Below are 24,843 nucleotides of genomic sequence, written 5' to 3' on the forward strand. Positions count from 1 at the left end.
CTCGCAGCTGACCTTTGACCTGCGCTGTCAGTCCTGTAACCCTATCTTGCCTTCTGCGCTACGGCTCTGATGGGGTCACGAGAATGACGAGTGCAACCGGGCCACTAATGGCACCGTATGGCTAACATCACTTTTAATTAGCATGACAGCCTAACTACTAACCGCACCCTCCTCTTCCTGCGGGTGCTATGGCAACAGGCCAAAAGCAGTGCTATGGAGCCGGCGGGGTTAAACTTCACCGCCTTGATGGTTTTGGATGAAATCACAAAGAGAACGTGAACGTGGCGGAAGGAAAAGTTAGGCTACAGCACGGCCTGATGATAAAAGTAAATGTAAAAATGCGCTGCTCTGCGCGAACAAAACAACATACGAGTTTATAAATTATAAATCAAGACTGACATGTCAGTACGCTGCTCTAAACCCACTAGTGAGAGTGGAACGGCATTCTGTTTTCCTGACTGTCAAACCATCAAAGTCACATTTCTCCTGGTTTCTTCTTAGCACGGGTGGCAGAGAGAAAACTAAGTCTGCTGGGACCGTGCTGCAAAACTCAGCAAATGGGGCATTTTTGTACAATGACAGCAACATGGTTGGAAATAGAATATTGAGGACGTCTCCAACTGTGACGAGCTTCACCAGTTTTTTTTTTCCCTCATCCTAAAATGTATCTTGTCTGCCTAGATGAATACAACATAAAAGAAAAAGTAGGACTCATCTTGTAATTTAACCACACCCCCCCCCAAGTATTTCTGAGTAGCATTAATGGGGCACTGCCAGTGTGACAGTGCCCCAGATTTTTTTTTTCTTATTCTGAATGTAATCTAATTAATGATTCACATGATATCATTTACACGTGAAGTAAAGAACGCTTTTTGCAATGAGGCGCTCTGTTATCAGTTAAAACAGAGAGCTCAGTCATATCCAACAGACTGAACATGAAAGTAAAGACAAGGATTCTTTGCTGCTCTGAGTACTACTTTTCCCAGAATTACACAACTGCAGTTTTTAAATGGTAGTTAAATTACATCTGTGGCGTCTGCTGTACTTCAGACTTTCCCAGAAAGTAGTAAACATAACGTAATAAGATCGAGCATTCACATGACAACCTTTCATATAAGGAATCATTTTCAGTGGATGTATATTGCCCACTTTTGATACTATTAAATACAGTTATAGCTAAAAATGGGCCAAATTAATCCTAATGAGGTGAGTTATATGAGGTATTTCAAAGCTGCTTGACCTATTAGTCTGAACATAAGTTGAGCTGAAAAGGTTTTATTCAAGATGTTGTCAGAGTTACTTGGACTGATCATGTACAGAGACTAGTGCTACCATGCACAGCTTGAGGCTATTTGTGAGGAATTGGTTTTGTCTGTTAGGGGAAAACAGCATTTAACCTTTGAAGGTTTTATGAAACAGGTCTGTGAGAGAGTCACAGTGCTGTGCTTAGCACTCAGCGTCACATCAGTAGTGGACAAAGACAAGAAGACAAGTAGTGGGTTTTAGAAACAGTGAGATTTAAGTCGTGGGGTGTAACAGGATGAAGGAAGAGGCAGTGTCAACGTACTGCTCAGCGCTGATGTATTGGTCCTCCTGAGGGTTGCACGACACCTTGCCGATACGGACTCCATTCTGGATGTCTCTGAACTGCAGACCCAGGTTTTCACCAGTGATGGTCAGCATGGTTCCTCCCTGTCTGGGCCCCGTCTCCGGATACAACTAGGTGGAGGAACAAACAGTGGAGGACATGAGTGAAGCCTTTTTAACCAAAGCAGCATATATTGTGTTTAAACATGAATGACAGTTTACTTAAGTCACAATGGTCACATTTCATTATGCATGAATTACATGCTTGCTACCTCATTGAGCAAGAAGAAAAATGCCCTTGAATCCATTAACTCCACCTCAATTCAGTTAAACATTCGCAACTTGCCAACTCACACACTTAACCTGGACCTACCCATCAAGCCCTCACTTACGTCTCTCTTTTAATGTTGTGAAGATTAATCAGCTGAATACAATTACTACACACAGTGACCCCTGCTCCTGCTTTTTTTCCCCTAGAGGTCTGCGAAAGGTGTGCGGTGGTGCTAATGGCTACCCAAGGCTAGTCTGGTCACTAATCATGGCCCTATTCATTCAGCCCCAATGCAGACAATGGTAATCAGTCTTTACTAGTATAATTAGGGCTAAAGCTAATTGGATTAGAATATGGTGGGGCAGTGGGGTCATCTGCTGCAACGAAGGGGGGTCGGGGTGGTAAAGGGGGAGACATTAGTGGTTGGATGTCATAGGGTGGGGGTGCAGGCTGTAAGTACCAGGTCACACCAGGAACTGGCACATTTGATTTGTATGTCATTACAGGTGGTGCTGCAAGCCTGATAAAAACACTGACTTAGAACAGTTAATATTTGTGCAGCTTACTTAATTTGACCTCCATATTACTTTTTGCTCCTTCAAAGGTCAGCACTGTCAGGACCATTCATTAACAATTTGATTCATTTGTCAAGCTTCGCTGGAGCTGAACTTCACGCCCTGAAAATTTACTTTACCTCTATGAGGAAATCCTCTGATGACAGTGATTTTGGTTAAAAGCTTTGCTATTATTAAAAATGGCGCGACTAGTCCTCAGCTTTAACAAATTTACATATTTCATCATTCATTTAAAAAAAAGGATGCGAATACTCCACGTGTTGGAAAAGGTTATAAAAGTGTTCAAATATTCAGACACTTGAAAAAGGAATAGTTTAATATTTTAGGAAATATTGTAATAATATTGTATTGAAATATTGTAGCCAGTTAGTATAAAGAATGAAGGCCAGCCTAGAACTATCCACAATCATTACAAAATCCAGCTATCAGCACATCAAAACTCACTAATTAGCATATTATGGCTTGTTTGTTTAAAACATAAACTGTTATAATATGGCAATAGGCAGAGCCAATCCAGCTGTCACAGCTTGTATCCAGTCTTTGTGCTAAGCTAAGTGGCAGTCATTGGTTCATTTTTACAAAGACATGATAGTAGTATCAATCTTACTGACACTGTGCCAACAATGAAAACATGTTTTGAAATATTCAGCTTATCTACAGTCTCTCAGATTAATTAGATCACCTCTCAACCTGCTCAAACATGTCTCCACCTGGTACTATAATGATCCCCAGTCTAACATTACAGAAAACGTGGCAGGTTAGTAAAAGCCACAGGTGTTTGGGAAACCACTAATACAAACACACAATGGGAAACACACAACGGGAACAAAGCCCAGTGTCAAGCAAGCCAGGAATGAAATGCCACAGAGATATAATTAAGGGCTGTTTTCCATCTTACATCAGACAGGATTCCTTCCTGAACTCGTGTCCTTTAATTCAGTCTCTGTCTTTGTCAGTGTGCCTAAATGTATATATTTCAGCTGGAGACAAAAGAATGACTGGCACACAGTAGTGCACCAGTCGCAATCTTTAGATATGGTAATCAACCTCTCTTTCTCTATAAGCACAGGCTTATCAAGCACACAGATACGCACACGCACGCTGTTACATCCACAACCAAACAACACAAACAAAAACCCCTTTCTGATAAAAGCCACCAGCCTAAACACTCGCTCTATTCTCCCCTCGCCATCAAAACGCTCCACACTCATTCACACTCGCTGTTTTTCTCTTTGTGGCTGACTTGTGCCGTTGTATTGGAGGCTTTGTGTCAGGCCTATTGTGGCTGGCTAAGCAGCAGTGCACAGATAGCATCTGCTAGTTATAGGAGAAGGAGGGGGAAGGGGGGGAAACAGGCAAGGGACACAGGGAGAGATGATATGAACATGGTGTAAGGCTTCTGGAGTTTATCTGTGATATGAAAGGCTCTCAAAAACAACAAGTCCCAAGCAAACTGATAGAAGCAATGATGTAAAGGAAAATGGGGATCAAATAAGTCTTTAACCACTAAATGTTTGCATGTAACTGGGTAAAAACAAATATTAGGTCTGAAGATGTGTAGCTTTATAGACCAGGAACAAATCTGTGTCAGGAGTAAAAAAAAATCACACTGGGGCCAATTATATCCCTCTGGCTGAACTCTGATCATTAAACAAGTACATGAGCTTAATTAGGACATCATCGTGGCTGACTTCCAGTTACAATCCTCCCTTTATGAATAAGCATGGTAAGTATTTACCCAACAGTGGCATGTTTAATTTATCCTATTTTTGTAACAGTGGGGGCTTAGTGTTCAGCTCCAAAATACAATCAGAAAATCACAGAAGCGTGGTCAATAAATGCCTGTAAACACAACAACAGCTTTGATAGACAGAGGGAGGGAGACAGAAGGTAAGGAAACATTAAGACTGAAAGATCAGAAGCAGAAGAAAGAAAAGAAAAGTGAAAAATATTGAATGGTCAAAAAAAAACAGAGAAAATGGTAGAAGAAGAAACATGAAGAGAACAAAACAAAGACTGACTAGAAAACAGAGAGAGAAGAGATAAAGAAACCTGGCAATGGCAAAAACTGCCACAGTACTATAGCAGGACATGAGGGAGAAATCAGTGGCCATCACATCCACTTATGCATTTTCTTACATACGCAGCATCCAGAAACACTCACACAAACACAGAACACACAAGTATACCACGTGCTAAAACCCTAAAAATGCACTACTCCCACACACACACACACACACACACACACACACACACACACACACACACACACACACACACACACACACAGGCTGGAATGGCCTGCGTTGTTTTAATTGGTTTCTAAGGGCGAGCTGTGGTGCTCTTCCTGTCCCCTAGGAGAAGGCAGGCAGGAGATGATGGATGATGGAGGGCCAGGCAGCATCCAAGGCCAGTACCAGGACACTGCTGTGCTACACTGGGACACAGTGGCAGACAGTGTGTGTGTGTGTGTCCCTATCCATGTGGCTTGAATGTAATTTTGAGAACACAATACAGACTACCTAAGTTGTAGCTTAGTTTATTTTTGATTTAGAGGCTTCTGAGAATGTGTGGGCGCCATTGTGAGTCTTTCAGGCTTGTGTGAGTGTTTGCGCGAGCTCAAAGACACACACACACACACACACACACACACAAACACACACACACACACACACACACACACACACACACACACACACACACACACACACACACACACACACACACACACACACACACACGCACACAGTTTTTGCTTCCTTGGAAGGAAGTACTAATTAATGTTTGTGCACAATATCAGTGCAGAAAAATGCAACACAATAAAAATAGCACTTCACCAGCTTAACAGCCAAATTCTTACAATGTCTAAAATCATCATTTAGTACCTAAAACATTAATTGCTGCATTTGGAGAGAAGTACTAGGTGCCAAAGCTGTTAGTGGCACAGTAGCCACACCGCACACTACTGAAAAATATCAAATGGACAATAGCCCACTAAGAAATAACACTAAATAAGTTAAACACTTGCTGCTCTGACAGCTCTTACTGTGTGTATGCTGTGCACACATGTGTGTCTCCAATGATTGTTTCCATCCCAGCTGAACACACATTCCCTGGTCCAAATGAAATTAGCGGCTAATCCACCAGCTATTGGCCATGCAGCAGCTAGCATGCTGCATAAATGAACAAAGCAGCCTGAATCAGGCAAAAAGAAATAAAAAAAAAAAAAAATGGATGAAACAGAGAAAGGAGGATTTGACCAAAGGGGTGGTAAGAAGCAAAATAATATTCAATTTGTGTGGCCAATGTGATGCTCTTTGAGAAAAAAAGATAAAATAGCAGATGAAAAGGGAGAGATTTTCTTTGGCCTCTGCAGATGTTCTTTTGGCGTTAAATGTCACACTGTAAATGTCAAAGGTGGAGAAGAGGGGTGAGGCCAGCGGAGCAGCTTGGTGATAACACTTCCCCCAGTGTCTCTTTTTTCTCCAGTTCTTCTTTGTCTCTTCTTCTGCATTCTCAAACCTGCAGTATGTCTCTTCTCCTGCTGCTTTTTGAAACTCTTTGCCAGCTTTTTGACTGCCACCAACATCTTGCCCAAGGGCAGGATTTACCCCTACATATGCACGCAAGTGCACATGCTTGTGAGCACCCCCCCCCACACACACACACACACACACACACACACACGACCCAGTTGCCTCTGTACGCTTGTTTCAAAGAGATAACTGAAACGAGCATGAAGAGAGAGGGAGCATTAGCAAACGGTTTTATCTATGTGCCAGAGCTCCAATTAACCAGCATCTTCATTATGCATTCAAAGAGACGAACCCGTGTCATGCAGGAAATGGACTGAGGGCTGCAGTCACACAAGTCTACATCAGTGAAATGAGCATGGATTTTAAACTCTACATGTATTTCACACTTGTTTAAATTGAAGAATTGTGATGATGCTTCAGCTTATTTGAGATACACTCAAAGAAAGAAATGCTTGGTTGAAAGTTTGAATCAATGTTCAATCATCAATCAAAAAAAAAGGGAAGACAACAGACGGCAGACTGACGAGAGGGTTGAAGGTCAAGACGCGTCTCACGCAGCGGTGCATTGATTTCAAACCACACTGTATGTGTGCACTAGTCCCAGTGGTGAGCTGTAGGAACTGTGACCCAGGTCGCACTCAGACGAGGACCACCACCACGGTTACTAGTGGCAACAGATGGTTACGCTATGGTGTTTAGACGCCTTAGCTCTGCCAGCCTGTCAGATGAACACATGCACATGTGCACACAGATAGTCAGCACCCATGGCGGGACACAATTAGCACACTACCACATCCACGGTTTCTTTGTCTCTCTCCAGACACCCACCCTCTCTGACTCTTCAGTTAGGTGTGTGTGTCTGTATGTCTGTGTCTATGTGTGTGTGTCTGTGTGTGGCCATCATCTCTGATCTCATCAGTGTGTTCAGTCTTGGAGTGTGTGAACTGCCTCCTCCTTGCCAGCCCATCTGTGTTGGTGTTGCAGTCATAGTGTTGGCTTCTAAGTTGTCTATCCTCTCTGCTGTCTGCCCTCCTGTGATGGCACCTTCACTCTCCAGGGCCAAACAATGACAAAGTGCAGGAAGAGTTCTCAAGTCTCCTCTTCTAAAAAAATTGGTTTTTACTAATGAGCTGGCTTGGATTCTTATAAAAGGTCACAAAAAGGGGCAATCACAGCCCGGTTACAAGGCACATACAGTAATCTGAATCCACTCTTCTCAGGCTGACAAAACCCGAGTTGTTTGCTGTTAAGGAGGGTGAGTTGCTAGGTCACGACCAGCCAAACAGCAGCTTGAGTGTGTGCTTTAACTTTAGCAGTGCTTAGGAGTATTGTCTTTACCTTGAATTTAGCAGCTCCACGCTGCTAAAGTGAGCTGGTAATGCATGTGGAAACCTGATGATTCACATTTTTTGGGGGTCAGAAAGTTTTCATTTAAAGGGTTTTTGAAATGTAGCGATGTAGTGAGCTGAAATTTTTCAACCAAAAAAACAAAAAACAAAAAACAATTTCAGCTTTATTTTTCTCTTCAATTTTGTTGTTCCATCAAGGAGAATAGTTTTGTCACACACAGCCCACTCTGCATGTAATTATTATGCCTGTGGGAAAACCTGGTATTATAGATATATGCTGGATGTCAAACATGGATATACGGGTCTGTGCATATGTGTGGATACACTTGCACAACAAGATGTGTGCCATCTGTTATCTTGGAAGCATACTTAACTGTGTGTAAGCATGTGTCATTATTATCAAGCCTTACCTTAGTGATCTTGGGGTGAGCACAGCGGCTGTTCCCTGTTGTGGCGTGCATCCAGGTGCTCTCTGGGGGGGTGCACTCCTGTCTCAGGGAGCATTTCTTTTCCCCGACACACCAGCCGCACTCAAACCTGGGGTTTGCCTTCAAACACATCCCGCAGCTGTCCCTCAGTGCATAGCACTTATACAGGTGAGCTGGAGAAAAGAGGAGGCACAAATAAAGCATTATGAAATTATTAATGTGGTATTGAGGCGACCAAGAGAATAAAACAACCAGCCAATATAATATGTTGGGAATTATTGCAGGGTGTCACAGCGGTTACCACTGTGGCCTCAAAGCAAGCAGGTTCTGATTTGGACCCCCTGCCCAGCTGGGACCTTCTGTGGAGTTTGCATATTCTCTTTGTATTTATAAATCATTGTGCCAGTCTCTTTTGTTGCTGCTTATGAGCTGGGCTGTAACTCCCCCCCCCCCCTTTCAAAAGACATGTATCTTATATTAAGACTGAAATAAGCAGATAAGCAACCTGACAGTTTGCTTTTGAAAGAAACTAAATTCTTTTATTTTGACTTTTTCAGCTTTATCATAAAATTTCGAAACTTCTTCAGTGTCACTGAGCCAAAGTTGAGTTAAGGCCCGATTTCCCAAAGGCCCGCGGAGCAGAAGAGTAAAGCTCTCTCTTTCTCTGCTATTCCTTCCCCAAATCCCATTGGTCACGGAGCAGCTTTAAAGAAACCCTGTACCAATTACTGGCTGCTAAACGACTCGCCTTTAATTACATTAACCTATCAGTATTTAAGATGAGTGAGCATCACTCGCACTCTATCAGATGATTATCATCATTGAGAAATGGGGAGATGGCAGGCAGTGAAGAGAGAACAAGGGAGGGAGGGAGCCATCTTTAGGGTGTAGGTCAGTGGTTGATGCATTACATTTAAGATACCACAAAAAGCACAGTCACTGCTGCTCATATGATGAGCCCCAGTGAAAGTACAGTGAACACTATAATATTATGAACATGCCTATGCTCACATGTTACAACCATATATACACTATAAGATCAGATACAGTTTTCGGATTGAGAAATATCTGACATTTAAGACTACAACAGCTTGCTTGGTTCAATTAGACTGCAAAGAGTGATCGATAAACAGCAGACAGTGATCCAATGTTACCTTACTGAAAACGATGGCAATAATAACTACCTAACAAACCTGTAACATACAACAACGTCTGTCCGAAAATATTACATGGAAAATACCTGTCCCTTGTTGTGTCCTTAAACATTAATGAGTAACAACCAGGAGCAGACAATGCTGCTCCCTCTGTTGTACAAAACTCAATGTGCATGTCATCCCACAGGCGATATCGAACTGGCGATGATGTTACTTTGCCTCACAGCAGGGGAATAATGTTACAGCCCCCACTGTGCTTTACAACCCACAATAATTACGGAGACAGCATTATAAAGACTTTTACCAGTAATTATATCCAACAGACATGATCTCATTGTCTTCTCCCACAGTGGTGCACTGAATATGTATATAAGTTTAATTATTATCCCCAAGGTTCTTTGCTTGGAGGATGAGGTGTGGTTTCACATTGAATCAAATGCAAAAGACTTCATACTGCTTCAAGAAATATATACATGCTCTCTGCACCATCGTGTTAAAACAATGCAAGTCAATCTACACATGGATTCCCAAAAACACTAAAGATATTAACAAATAGTAAAATGCAACAGTGTGCATAATGAACCTGGTAAAAAAAAAAAAAAGTTAAAATGCAAACAATTATGTCTTATTATCTATTAGTGGGTATCAACCTCAGACACTAACAGTGTAGCGGCCTTTTGCACAAACCTTGACTCTTGCCTAGACTTTATAGCATACGTAAGCTCTGGTTGTACAATTTGAACACAGCAGAAATTGGCCTTATTACGTTACAAAATGCACATACTGTACGTCCCAAACGTTGTTCGATAGACTGAAATTTAAAACATTCATGGCAGAGAAAATATCAATTAAATTGATCCCTTCGACACCGGTTGCTACCCATTAGCCATGACAAAAGAGTCTCATGGGGTAAAACCTGAGCCTTGACAGACATAATTATTAGTCAATATATGCATTAGTGAATACAAATGACCAAAAGTAGAGTATGTGTGCTCTCTAGCACTGACGACAGTGCGAAGGATCTGAAGCATGTTCCTTGGGTGCAGTGTTTAACTGTGTCCTAACAAAAAAAAGGCAAAGCAAACAGTTTAATGATGTGACTGCTTTCCCTCTTTTACACACAAACACAAACACACACGCACAGATAATATCTAGATGGTATTATCTGTATATATGCCTGGATGAGGAATGTCAAAATGTAACATTATTTAGAAAAGCTAAATACAACCCCCCCACCCACCCGTTAATCCATCCATGTAGATTGTGGTGGGGCTGGAGCCCATCCCAGCTACCACAGGGTGAGAGGCAGGGCAAACTGTGGACAGGTTACCAGCCTGTCACAGGGCTACCACAGAGACAGACAGCCATTCATGGGTTCACACCTGAGGCCAATTCAGAATCACCAATTAACTTAACACGCATGCATAGCGCTCACTGCTGAATGACACCACACTCCCTCACCTTTAATGTTGTAGGGGTTGTCGATGACAAAGTTCCCGTTCCAAACTACGGACAGGTCCACAGGCAGGTCGCTGATGTCATTGCCCTCGTAAGTATACTGAAATAAAGAAAGAGGACAAGATTGGAATTCATACACATCCATTCAACATTTTTCTTACATCAACAACATCATCACGAGGCATTCCATCTTTCAATAAAATTCTTTCAATAAATTCATAAGAGGGGGGGAAAAAAACAGCTAATACTGAGAGCAAACTCAGTTAAGCTAGTGGTTGGTAGTAATGTCATACCCTGCGGTGCTCACACAGTTGAAGGGCCATAAAAATGAATGATGAGAGACAGGCTATATTGTGATTTTTACACACGGCACATCCGCCGCTGCCTGGCAGAGCGCAGAGTTGATTAAGAGATTGGAATCCCCATCACTGTATGACTCATTCCATTCCAGTGATGAATGAAACGCATAATATATCTCTGACAATAATATTCTCATCTAATTTCATTTTTGCATCCTGAACTAATAAGAGTTGAAATGTAATTGACTCATCGTCGGCATAATCAGTTTTATGGAATTGCTTTAAATGAGACAACAAGCTTCAAAAGCGGTGATGTGATGGCGACGTGTTAACTGAACGGGTAATGGAGAAAGAGCTCCTATGAGTCCCTGCCCAAACTCCCAACATATAAATTATCAATGACAATTATCACCAGCAAATAAAATGCAGCTTTAGAAATCACGCTGCCTTCCCAATAACCCCCCGCCAAACACTGAGGATCTTCATCAAGAACTTCACAACAATCTTAGACAGACTTTACATTATTCACGTCTCCTTCATTAGCTATATTTGATATGACACAAAGCAGATGACAAGCGATTGTGTGCTGTCTGCAGTGATGTCGGGGTGATGGCTGGTAAGACTTTAGATAATGACCTAGATAATGCCCAGCCACTCTCACTACCTCTAGTATGGTCAGTATCTTCAGCAGCCTCCGGGTGAGAGATAGCAGGGCTATTCTCTTCTAGTAGAGTGGTGATAAAATCCAATGTGAAGGCCCCAAGCTCGGAGCTATGAGCCCTCAAAGATTGAATCTAGCTACAACTTTGCCACTATGTGATATCACCCACTCCAGCGTGATACTGTGAGATTTATCCTGACATCTGTAATAATAGTGAATTTGAATATATTTGAGGGGGGAAAAGACTAAAAAATGTGCACTGAGAAGATAAGAAAATGAGAGGACACAGCAATGTCACAATGTGTGAATGGCTGATTAATTCTTTCATCACTTTTTTTTTTTGTGATTGGATGATTTACATTTAGTGGGCCCTGAAGGCTGCGACGCTGATATCCGAATAAAGAAAGACGTCTCCATGCATCTCAGAAAAAAAATACTACTTTGCTCTCAGAGCTTATTTTAAAGGCAAATTTGCCCAAAATGTGTTTTCAGGCAGATTTTTGCACTCTAATTTATTTAGCAGCCAGAAACTACTGAAACTTTTACTTGAGTAACTGCACCTGGAAGCTGGCCTACACAACACTGAAAAAAGACAACTGTTACAGCGCATCGCTTTATATATAGCAAGCTATATAAATTTAGACTGCACTACTGCATTACAGCTAGATCGTTAAGCCGAAACATTAACCTAGACAGAGCACAAAATGAAAAAGCAGAGTGTGAGAGGTAAAGAGGACTGGCAAACTGAAAAAAGCCAAACTTCCAAATTTTAGTTAGAAGAAGTGAAAATATTTGGAAAGAGTGAAAACAACAAAGAGATGGTGAAAAGGAAGGATGACAAAGGGTCTTGGGAAAGGGTGTAGAGAGCAGGTAATGCAGCAGAAAGGGTGAAAGAGAAATAGCGAGGGCAAGATGGATAGAGAGAGGTGATTGTGTGTTATTCTGTGGACACCATTCATTTACACATGGAATAAGAGGCCGGGGCTGGGCTGTAAGCGCCTGAGCTGGTGGGGGCTAAAGTGAAATTGGCATTTTCAATTTGTTCTCTGACATGTCTGCCTTGGTCTTTTCACACATTCCTCTGCCTCTCCTTCTCTTGCAATCCTCCTTCCCCACCCCTGCTTTTTTCTCTTTCCCTTTCCCGCTCATTATTCCTTCCCTATACCTCTTTACAAACCTCCTCCCCTATCAATCTTAGCTTGACTTTCTCTCATCTGCCTCGATCCCTCCCCCAAAAAGCCCACAGTCAAACAAGGAAATATGGAGCAGATTCCTTTATCGCGTATACCAAACATTTCCAGAAAAACACATCTGTACTATAAATATGTGTCCTGCACATGGGACAGTTTCCAGAGGAGGATGACTGCAAATTCATCAAAGACTGATCACATGGTCCATACAGGAAGTAAAACATGATAAATAAAAACACATGCAGAAACAGGAAGATAGGGCACCAAAAAAAAAACACACACACATTTTGAACATCAGCTATTATTTTTCTTCTGAAGTTTGACCATATGAACTTCTTCAATCTCTCCCTCCCTCCTTCCTCCCTTCACCACCACGAGACCACCCAGCCTGCCTGGGAACAGGAACTCTTCTTCACTGGGGTAAAGATGGAGAGTGTGTTTGAGTGTATATGTGCATGCTAGACAATAGGCGAGAACAAGAGGGAGAAAAAAGGGAAGTGCACAGGGACACTGCACTGTGAACATGTGGAAAGAGTGAAAAAGCATCAAAGCGCGGCAGTAAGAAGGAGATAAAGAGTCAAAGTGAGGGAGGAAACATACATCTGCAGTAGAGCTGGGACATAAAGGCTGGAGATGCAAGCGGGAGAGACATGATGAGAGAGGCTGTTATCCAGCCACGGTCAGCTTTGTATTTGGGAATTGTTCAAGTGGATGAAGTTGTTTGGAAATGGTCAACCCCTTTTCTTAACAGTCAGGCTTGTCTGCACTACAAGACAGGTGTGTTTCTCATATTCACATGCTTGTCTTACAAGAAAAATTACTGTAACATGACATAAAGGTTTTTAAACACCACTGTTCTAGTTTCTCCGTGAGCATGTGACGACCTGCTTGAGTTACAATGATGTAAACTTCATCATCAGAGGGTGAACACAAGGGTCCGTGCAGATGTCCCATTATGGTGTCTGCAGACTTGTCCATGAGACACTACAATACACCGAGTATGCATGCATCCTGCAGGTGTACTTGCTGATGTCTCTGTGCTCTCCTTTTCTTTCCCCTCACCTGGTTGTGCTGAATGCAGCCCCTCCCTCAGCTTGGTTGTGCTGGAAGTTGCTTCCTGTTAAAAGGGAACTCTTCCTTCCCACCATCACAAAGTGCTTGCTCATAGGGGGTTATTTGATTGTTAGGGCTTTCCTGCAAATACTGTAAAGTCTTTACAGTATAAAGTGCTTTGAGGTGACTATTGTTGTGATTTGGCACTATATAAATAAACTGAACTGAACTGAAATACAAACAAAGAGAAGTTTTTTCTGCACTGAGAGCAAATCCTCATTGCAATACCTACATAACAATGAATATCCAATAATCAATTATTTGGGTACAGCCATATTTCTTTCCAAACCATTTTTAAATGGCAAAAATATCTATAAATCTCTCTCTATATCAGTGACGTGCGGTGAGGGTCGTGACTGGTGAGGCACTGAGGTCATCACATCAGATTTACAAACATATAGCTTATTCACCATTTGATTGGCAACAGTTGTTTTGTTTAACATTAACATAGTCTGAAGCAAACCTTTTAGCTCCGGTGTTGGTCTTCCTTTAATTATTATCTTCTGCTTCGATTGAAAGTCCAGTTTAGAAAATTCTTTCAGTTGAGTTATGTAATCTTCCATGTTGAACATAAGGCCAAGCAACAGGAAAAACTAACTGGCCTTGCTAACTGTTTATGGTAGCTTGCCACCGAGGAGTCGTAGAGTCCCTGGGATCACCAGCGCCCCCTACCATGAGGCACGAGAACTGCGTGCCTCACCTAGTGTCTCTTCGCAGCAGTTTCATGATCGCTCAACACAAGAATGCATTACACACACATACAGTTGTTAATGAAAAAAACAAAAAAATAAACTGTGCATTATATACACCAGCTAAAATATGGAAATTTAGTTCATATAGTAAAAGTGTTAGAACATTTTAATAGCCACATGCAAAGGGAAAGTAATCCGGTCTCACTGCATAGCATGCCAGCACAGTTAGTAGTCATTGGCAATGACTATACTGAGCCGCACCACGGATTGCGCAATCCGTGGTGCGGCTCGCCGGGCTGGTGCCTCACCGTTCGTCTCTTAGTATTTGACCGGCAAATGCGAAAATTCAGCGATTTTGAAAAAACTAATCTAAAAATGGTGTAGTTAAATGGAAAAGAACTTTAAAATACAAATCACTGAATGAATATAACCATTTAATTTATTTTTTAATTTTATATTTCCACGATGACAGGTGAGGCCGTGCCTCACCTGCCTCCCCTGACTGCACGTCACTGCTCTATATATATCTATCTGTCGTATTCCTAGCAGACAGAATTACCAAGCTGCCTTATAATTCTATCCTTGCTTCTCTGCTGAACAGCAAATTAGGAGAGAAGGCCTCTTTCTTTGAATCATGTGGCCAATTTTATGCAACAGTGTAACACGTTTGATGCATGTGGAGCTCTGGACACTGATTTTTACCTTGACAGGTTGTCTACCTGAAGCCTGCACCACATGTACAGTCAATAAAACATCAGTGGTGTCTATCCTGTAATGCTTTTTTCTTTGTTTAAAAAAGCATTACTCTGTGATACTAGAATGTGTCTATATCTGTATAGTCCATGGCTGGGAACTGAGACAACAAAAACATGCATATTTAGTTAGGGAGGAGAGCGTTTGTGCATGTATGTGTGTTAAATGCGCAGTAGAGAGTGGGGGAGCCACTGGAAAGGCTAGGTTATTATCCAAAGCTCATCTTCTCTCATTTCACCAAGGGCTTATTAAACTTTTATACTGAACCAGCAATGTTGCACAACACAGTGTTCAGGGACACATGCACCTTGTATTGGGTTTAGTCACTGCACAGCAAATTCCAATATGAAAATTAAACACTAAGAAGTGTATTTAAAAAAAAAAAAAAAAGAAAAAGTCATATAGAAAAAACAGAAAAACAAAATCACATTTGTGATTTATCAATTAATTCCAAAAACAAACACAATTTGGGAAGAAAAAATGTCATAGGATCAATCCCTGCTTGTAATTTCTTTCATTTGAGGAGATGTAAGACGTCCACTAAGAGGACACTCCAGAGAGAAAATCACAGATGCCAAATACTTATAAAGAAACAGCAGATGACAGAAACAAGACAGGGAGCTTCCATAAAGGAAACAAGAATAAATGCAAAGAAATGGAGTGACAACAGGTAAGCCTTAAAGATTTCCAGAGTTTAAAAAAAAAAGACTAAAAGAATGGATAAAAGAAAGAGAAGAGATGCTATCCAACAACCGGCTTTCAGCAGGAAAGTGCAGATGCAACGTTCAGCACTATTTCCTCCTGGACATCTGTCGCTGGAAACTAAAGAAAAGGAGGCAAGAACAGATGAATGAATGTAGGGTGAAGCTGGTAAATGAGGCAGGTAACAATGGGTAACCTATGAGAATTACAGGACGATAATTGGTCATTTTGAAGGTGTGCTAAAATATCACTTTTGCCCAGGGCAGGCTCATATTTGGGATTTGTTAGGTTACCTTCTTCCTCTGGTCAGATTTCTAAAGGTGATCAAGATCAATATTCAAAAAACATGAGCTGACCCAGCATATCCTTCAATCTACATCATTCTAGCTCTGAAATATTCCACAGTGAAGTAAAGTTGAAGATGGTGGCTGCATACCGGTTCATGTGAAATGTGTTTTGCCAGCCTAGATAAGGCTCGGCATCCAGTGCATGTCCAAGTCTAGTTGTACACACCATCAGTCTTTTATATACACACAACTTCCGGGTAGATATGGCTTCCTTATCAAGGATCAAGTGGTAATCCTTCTTATAGCTCTGTGTGTGTGTGTGTGTGTGTGTGTGTGTGTGTGTGTGTGTGTGTGTGTGTGTGTGTGTGTGTGTGTGTGTGTGTGTATGCGCGTGTATGGTCAGGTTACAGAGAATCAGCCCCTGCTCATAATAGGGGCCTGTTAGCCAGTGCTAATCGCTAATGCTAACAGGATTGGAGCATTGCTGGACCCAGTTACCAGCTTATCTCCTGCACAGACACAATAACACACATATGTGCATATGCGTTTGCACGCATATTTCCTTCATTGATGGAAAGAAAAAGAAGGGGGGATGCAGGGTTGAGGGAAAATATTATGCTGCCACAGTCAATGTTTCTTATTTTTCAGCCTACACATTAAGCTAGTGTAAGCTTGCTAGACTTCTCCCTGGACAAAAGGCTGATTTTTGGTAGTTGGCAGAAATGTCCAGATTTTCAGTGGAGTCACCCTTTTTCTCCTCTCTCAACTTAATGCCATTCTTCTGGTGGCCATTCTCTCCTCACTAACTCCCTGCTCTGCCATACAACACATATCTGTGTCCCATCATGAGGAACTACAGAGCACACTTTGCATTCACTCATCACGCAACTGCAGTACTTTGCCATCACTGACAGAACATCGTCTATGACATGGACCAAACTAACAAATATACAACGAAAAGAAGAAGAGTACGGCATTAACACTGGCTTTAAAAGACAAACTGTGTTTTCATGTAGCCTTTAATTACAAAACGCAAGCAAAATGAGATTTAAACCTTTACACTGTCTTCTCCGCTGGGATTTTTTCACACGAAGTCAGCATGGCTTGCTCATGCTGACAATTTTTTATTCCAAATAAAGTGATGCCGCAACTATTGGAACAGTTTGACTAATCAGAGGATTTCCAGGAAGATTTACCAATTTCTAGTATGACATTTTAATCATAGACTTTAATCTCTAATAGACTGATTTGCATTTAATAAGCTGCTGTTACTCACAATATGGTTATGCTGCTTAAACTGCACAGGCACATTTTGTGAAAATTTTTTAGAGCAGTAACTATTCTAATAAAAGGGTCTCATTCATTCAGTACCACAGTGAGTGTTAAGCATCTTTTGAATGTCTATAAGGATATCAATTTCTTCAATGGCAGCATACTGCGGTGAGAAGGTTTGAGGTGTTTGATGTCTGGCCACACTTCAGGCTTCTACATGGAAGAAGAAATGGGTGCAAATGCTCTCTAAGAGATGTGAAAGCAAGCTTGGGTCTTTTCTCTGGCTTAACCTCCTGATGGTCTCTATTCTCACCAGGGTAATGGCAGGAGAGTCTTGCTATAACAATCCCGTCAACTTCTTAGAGTTCCCTTCAAATAATCATTTCAAAATTGAAAATGCAGCACGGCTATGAGACAAAGACTGTGTGGAGTAAAGGTTAAAAATTGCAGAGATGATGGGAGACAGAGAGAGAGGGAGAAATGAGAAACAGATAAGGAAAGTGGGGTGGAGAAGCTGGCATATGCTGATAGCTGTGCTGCAGTTAATTCTTATTTATCCAGGACAGAAGCGTGGGAGTTCTGCTCTTCACCTGCCAGAAAGGAGGAAAGGAAGTGAGCCAGTGACAGGACAGAGATGAAGAGGAAAAGGAGGGAGAGACAGGCATAGGTATGTGAGAGGGAGGTAAAAGAGGAGCACTGCTGGAGACCAAAAGAATGCAGCAGAGGAAAGAAAAGCCACATTATAGGAAGTCCGTTTCCTCTTTTTTCCCCCTCACTTTGAGTTTGATGGTTCAATGAGCAGTCAGTGTAATGGATAAAGCCCAAATATGCACAAATGACCCAACCACAAGATCTCATTAAAATGTCAACAACTCACACAAATATGTACATAAATGAGTTAGCTATATTAGGAAACTAAACGATAATTTGTTACTCAAGACAGATCTTTCTACCAGCTTTAAGATTCTACTGAAAAAAAAAAAATACATGAGACAACTTTAAACAATACAACACCGCAGTGCCCCAAAATCAAAATCAGATCAGTTTGAGATGCCACATGACAAAGCAGCACGAAAGTAACAAAGAACAATCTTTAATCTGCAGCTATTCACACTAAAATCCACTGAATGTCTATTGCTTTTTTAAAATCCTTTCCCACACAATACACATACAGAGTCTGCAAGCCAATTAAAACAGTGTCAGTGTGTGCTGTGGGTGAATGCGGTGGCAGGTCTAGTGTTTATATCTCATTAAGCTGAGCTAGGCCATGCCAGGCCAAGCTGTACTATGCTCTGCTGCACCAACTCTCTACCAAACAGTACCGAGGCCCTCATTAGCCTCGTCCTGCCATCTTTAGTACTATGTATGTGTGAATTTATGTGCATATTATAGTGCATTTATATCGAAATTATTTTTATATGCAATTTCAAATTTTAGTTTTAATCTCAAATATATAAACGGACCCCATAAATTCCCATAAAAGGTCAAAGGAGTTCAGTCTGTATTAGCACTGAGCTTCAGCCCTCTCTCTCTTTCACACGCACACACCACACGGGGTGTGTGACACCATTAGACCAGTGTGGTTTGTGTTAACCACTCTCCCTGCAGACATGTTTGGCCTCTTCTCTAGACCTCTGTTTGCTCAGTCTATCCATTCATTCATCTATTTATCCATCTTTCTTGTCTGCCATACTTCTCTCATTTCCCATCAGAAGCCAGCAGACAATTTGTCCTCTCCTCAAACTCTCTCACAGTACAGTCTCACTGCTGCACCCTTTCTTCCTTCCCTTCTCCTCCTCATCATCCATCTTTCACACTGCTCTCTTTCTCCTGGAAGCCCTGCCTAGAAACTTCCCTTTTGTGTCTTTCCCGACCCGGCTCATCTTTGTTTTCTCCAACACAATCTTCTCCCAAATCAGTATGGTTGCTTTCTTCTGTTCTCCTCCTGTACGTGTGAGCTCATATGTGCATTCACATACACACTGATACAGGAGCGCTGGTCTCTGCTGCCCAGCAGCAATTCATCATCATTTTATCTCCCTTAATTGGATGCCATCAGGACCCCTGATACTTCGCATCTCTACTTTAACAAACAGCTGCTCTCTACACACAGAAGCACACAGACACACACACCCTATCCCAAACTAGATTTTCTCCTCCTGCCCCCATGTCTGCTTTTTTTCTCCACTGGTGAAGGACTGGGAGAAAGAGGGTGATGGAGTGGCCGAGCTGTTTATCAGACAGAAGGTAATGGTGTAAGGCCCGCTCTGATATTATCTGTCCTCTCATTCCTGCCCTCCAGGGAGAAACAAGGAAGAAGGATAAAGAGGGAGAGAGGGTAGGAAAATGGAGACGCACAAATGGACAAAAGGCTAAGAACACATGAAGATAAAAGAACAGAAAAAAAAAAGTCTAGAACAGTTTGGCTTTCTTCTCTCACCCTCAACCTTAGAACAATGTCCAGCTGTGCTATATCAGCCTGTGTCACCCCAGAGTTCAGTCACTGGTGTGCAAAAGAATTGTGTGTACATGTGTTTGTTGCTCCAATGACCCCACTGGCACTATTAGCACAACTTCCCAGCCCACAGCTCAGCATCCTATCGGCCTTTGTACCTTAACCGAAGCCTCCGATTGGATCACACACAAGGAAGCTGTCTGGACCGGGTCAGAAAACCGGAAGGCATCAATGTAGACACCAGCTTGCTGGTTTGGTCGCTGCTGACCGGAGTTAACTGCTACCATACGGCATAGCGGATGGCTCTGTATGTGTCAGTAGTAATGTGGGCTTGTTTGGCAGTAATAAATACCAATAGGACCCTTTTTTTTTTTCCTTCTTATAAAATGGTCAGCATTTTTTTCTCCAATTAACTTGCGAATGGACTTCTGACAATCTGCCATTTCACCAACTTTCACAGGTTCCAAAAAAAAAATAAAAAATGCTGAATTACTTTTGGCTAAGTACCCAACTTCAAAAGTGAAAAATGCAAAGTGTGGGATGAGCCATTCCTTTCACAATATAAACATTATTAAGGCTCAACACAGCAAAAATTAGCGCTCTGAGCAGTGTTTTTAAATCCTTACTCTTCAAAGTCTAAACACCCTGAACACAAAGTCTTGTTTCATGTCTCTGCTTGCAAAAGAAAACCTTTTTTCCAATATTGCACCCTTTCTCAGGTCTTATGATATGCTTGCTCTTTCCCCTTCTGGGATCAGTTGGTATGTACAGTAATCTTATACAGAAATACCACAGCGCCAATATTTTCTCCCACAAGCAGATATGGAAAGTCAATACCCAACAAGGTTAGCATAGAGCTGAAGTTACACTATCATATATCATGTCTGTCACATATACAGTAGGTTATTGACAGCCTCCTGTTAGGGGATACAATGCAAGAGCATCGAGTTATTATGGTCACTGTGAGAACAGTAAGATATGGGAAACTAAAGTTTAAACATTATTTGACTCTGGATGTCTTGAATATTCTGTGCATAGTTATCTTCTTTTGGATAGTGTGATGATATTGTATGAGAGAAAGGAGAATGAGTTTTGGCCTCAGGAGACACGTTTGAGCTGATTTTCTCTCTTACAGCTTCTCATCTCATTCTCCTCCTCTGTTCTTTTCAATATCACTCGCCCTCTCACTTTTCTCCATTCATCTCACCTGAAATTGTCTACTATGCACCAATTTCCCTGGTCCACGTTGCCTTCTCCAATCTCCTTTTCTTGCCATTTCCACTGATGTGTAGTTTTACTAGTCTTTTTTATCCCTTTTCCTTATCCTTTTATATATCCTTCTCTGCATACATCCATTTCCTACCTCCATGTATACTGTCCACTCTTTATTTCCTTATTTCCTCCCCCTTCACTCATCTCTGTCCTGATCCTCGCCTTTCCTAAATGTTTATCATTTGACACTTACTGTGCATCTTAAACACAAAGCGATACTGTGGGCTATGCCCCCCTGTATTTATCCCATTGATCAACAAGCCTAATGCCCCTTCCTGTCTTCTTCTGGAATTGCACATCTAAACACACTCATGCATAGCTACCCTGGGATCCGTAGCCTAAGGCATATAGAAGGATGCACATGTGCACACATGAACAGCCACTGATTAACCCCTATCCTCACAGCTGTATGCCTGTAAGCTGAGGCAGCGGTGTGTGCACAGTATAACAGATGAAGTCTATTTCTACTGCAGAATCATTCATGATTTATTGAGCTGGTGCTGAACACCATCAAAGTAAGAACAAACATGGAGTGGTGCTTCTAAAAAAGCACAGATATATAAATAGATAAACTAATATTTAAGACCTGCTTTCTTCTAAAATGCTGCTCCAGAGCTATTATAAGACTCTCAAACTAATAATTCATGACACATAATTAAACTCATAATCTTGAGCCAGCATGAATTATGCCCTAACTGCAAGTTCATGCAGCTGGCACCTTTTTCATCCTCAGTATCTAAATACAGATGCACGCAGTCTAGATGAATGTGCTACATCGATATCTGCCCATACAGTCAAGTTGCCACTGCTATTTGCTAACAGGGGTTAAGTGTTGACAGCCCAACGCTAATTACTGCTAGCATGTCTGCTTTGTGGACATCAAATGGAGAAATTCAGCTTTTGGCTGGGGCTTGGCTTTGCTGTTGATTAACAGTGGCCTTGCAGCTACAATAAACAGTCAATAAACAAGCATCTCTGTGGAGAGACAAGCCTATTGCTAGGTAATTAGCCCTGCCTTCACAAACAACTGGCTAGCGTGTGCCAACACCTAAAGACTGTCCGTCGATACAGGCAGAAACAAATACTGTGCTAGCCGTCACAGAGGCTACGCATCAAGCTCTACAGCAAAAACCGAGACTCCTGCTGCCCTGTGCTCTACACGCGTCAGCTAATGTCTATTCCTGTGGCAATTTCTGCCTATTATGACAAGTAGTTTCTTATTGAGAAGTGGTAAAGTGCGAAACCTTATTAACCAGAGAACTCTTGAGGTTTCTACTGTATCTGAATCTGTTTTCCTCCAAGTATGTTATTGTGACAGCTAAACACCCTCATGTAAAACAAATTTTACAGCAGCAGCTCTCATGCCATCGTACATCTTAGGACGGAAACAGAAACGGACAGAGACAAGCAGCAAAAGTGAACTTACGAGAGACGAGGGAGATGGCGTGAGGAAAGCCGGGAATAGCAGGAAGAGGAAAGAATGACAGACAGTCGGAGGAAGAGAGGCAGAGAGAAAGATGAGCTCTACAGACACACAGAGGAAGGCAGAGGGAGAGGTATAGAGTCGAGGTGTAAACATGATCAATCCGCTCCCAACTAGCTTCAGAGACACTTCCTCTTCACATTTTCAGCCTCAGTGAAGCACGACGATAGCTACCTCTTATCTGTCATGCTAGTTTGAAGCCTCACAAACACACACACACACATTATATATATATATATATATATATATATATATATATATATAAAAACACACAACCATATTTCAACACACAGAACAGGTATAGGCTTACATGCACAAACACCTCAACCTACCAGTAAACCCTCTACATGCAGTCTTATTAAAAGCTTATGCAAAGCAAAAAAAAAAAGCTCCTTTAGACCGCTTTAATCTGGCAGACACCACTCAACCAGTCATCCCTATCAGACAAAGCCATGTATAAATTCAAAACTAACAGAAGCACTGAAAAGAAAAAAAAAAACTTTGGTTGGCCATCATACCTTCAAACCTGATCAATAATTTATATGATGTTCTACACCAGTCATGGCAATCTGTTATGATTTAGACCAGGAAATGCCTTATTATGAATCTGCATTCATTCAAATGTGAACACTTACTGTCAATCTAATTGCTAACTATCAGTTCAATGATAGAATTAGATCATTTATTTAGATCAAGACTATGCTAGCGTCCAAGTAGTGCATGACATCTATCAGGACGATTAGCACATTAGTGTCTAGATAGCCATTACCTGTAGGAGGCCATTACTTAACCCAGGCTAAGTCAATGCCCTCACTGGGATCATGATTTAGATACCTAGTTGCATTGATTAGGTCAAAAGTAACAGCGCTTAATGGCTATCCTTCTACTCTGTATGCAGTTCTTGCTCTGTTTATTGCAGTGCTCAGGAATTTTGGTTGCTTTAATTTTACCAGTGTCTGAGTCAAAAACAGAAACTGTAAGCATGTTGTTGTTGTTCCCTGTACTGATTTAAGAACACGTCACAGCACCTGCTGTGCTTCTCACCATTAACATCCCCACACACACACAGCAGGATTACGCAAAATTCCTACATCCAATCTCTCCTTACTAACCGCCGTTTTCTGGCACTGGATGGAGGTGCTGTTGAATCGCAGTGCAGGCACACTGTGGCTCTCCCCCTGGATGTGGAAGACGCACTCGTAGTTCCTCTGTCCAGACTGGGGCTGGGGCAGGTTCTTTGCGGCTAAGGTGATCGGCTTTGTCACCCCGACAGGGATGTATATCTGGGTTGAAGGCAGAATCTGGGGGCAATCCTGTGAAGGTAGGAAAAATAAACATTTAACTTTTATATCAAAGACAGACTGTTACAGAATAAAGAGAGTCAGATTGTTCCACACAGTCAGAAAGGCGAGCAAACAAGGAGTGAATAACAGCGAGATAAGAGCGGGGGTGATGAAATATATCATTTGTTTGCTGCTAACAGCTGAGCGGCAAGAAGGCCGTGGGTTACATATCGTATTTAACTTCACGCCAGATTTGCCACTCTAGTCTAGAGAGCTGTGATGCACCATTCACGTGTGCCGTCCGCTTGTGCAACACTCCTACTGGCCTTGCACCACATTAAAAGCTGTACAACAACAACATTTGAGCAAGAAAGCTTTTTGTATATAGCTCATAAACTATTATCTACCAAATAAAATTACTTGGGTCACAACGGTGCAAGATCGCTGTGGCACGAGGATACGCTCCAGCATATTATATCCATGTGTGGAATGGAGTAATGAGCTCATGAATTTGTGTCTGGAGCCTGTTTGTGTCAGTGTGTGTGTGTGCACACTCACACAGTGATATTGGCCAGAGCTGAGTGTCTTGTTTGGATCATCTGAAAGCAGCCCATCCACTGGCTTACATCACTGAAGTACACAACCCTGGAGGGGGGTGTGTGCGTGTGTGTGTGTGTCCTTGCATAGATGTGTAAGACAAATAGGTTTCTCAATGTGCAATTGGACTAATTAAGTATGGTCGCATGTGTTTGCTGAACAAGAATAAGCCCGGGCAGTCTGCTCAGTATATAATGTTCCCTAGATATGCATTTGTTCATGTGCTGGAAGAAATGAAGTCATTATAGTGTTCATGCCATGATCTGGCAGCGATGCAGGTTTTGTCAACACTCGGAATGAGAACCAGAGAGAAAGAGAGAGCAGGAGGATGGGTGACAGGTCCTAAAAAAACACGAGTTAAAACTTGGGTGGAACCATCCCACCCTGCACTATGCTGTTTAAGCCAAAAGGATATAAACCAGATCA

At 41.8% G+C, this 24,843-nt stretch overlaps 1 protein-coding gene across 1 annotated transcript in view; it reads right to left on the bottom strand.

The window, feature by feature from the left end:
- plxna1b (plexin A1b) overlaps positions 1–24,843 on the bottom strand; it is a 188,250-nt gene that overhangs the window by 32,742 nt on the left and 130,665 nt on the right. Inside the window, exons 10-13 of the mRNA XM_030728514.1 lie at positions 23,650–23,850; positions 10,362–10,458; positions 7,729–7,919; positions 1,568–1,719 (exon numbers count right to left, since the gene is read on the bottom strand). Coding sequence (XP_030584374.1) covers positions 1,568–1,719; positions 7,729–7,919; positions 10,362–10,458; positions 23,650–23,850 — 641 coding nt within the window. The remainder of the gene's footprint in view (positions 1–1,567; positions 1,720–7,728; positions 7,920–10,361; positions 10,459–23,649; positions 23,851–24,843) is intronic.

This window comes from Archocentrus centrarchus, chromosome 5 (genome assembly GCF_007364275.1).
Source record: "Archocentrus centrarchus isolate MPI-CPG fArcCen1 chromosome 5, fArcCen1, whole genome shotgun sequence".
NCBI lineage: Eukaryota > Metazoa > Chordata > Actinopteri > Cichliformes > Cichlidae > Archocentrus > Archocentrus centrarchus.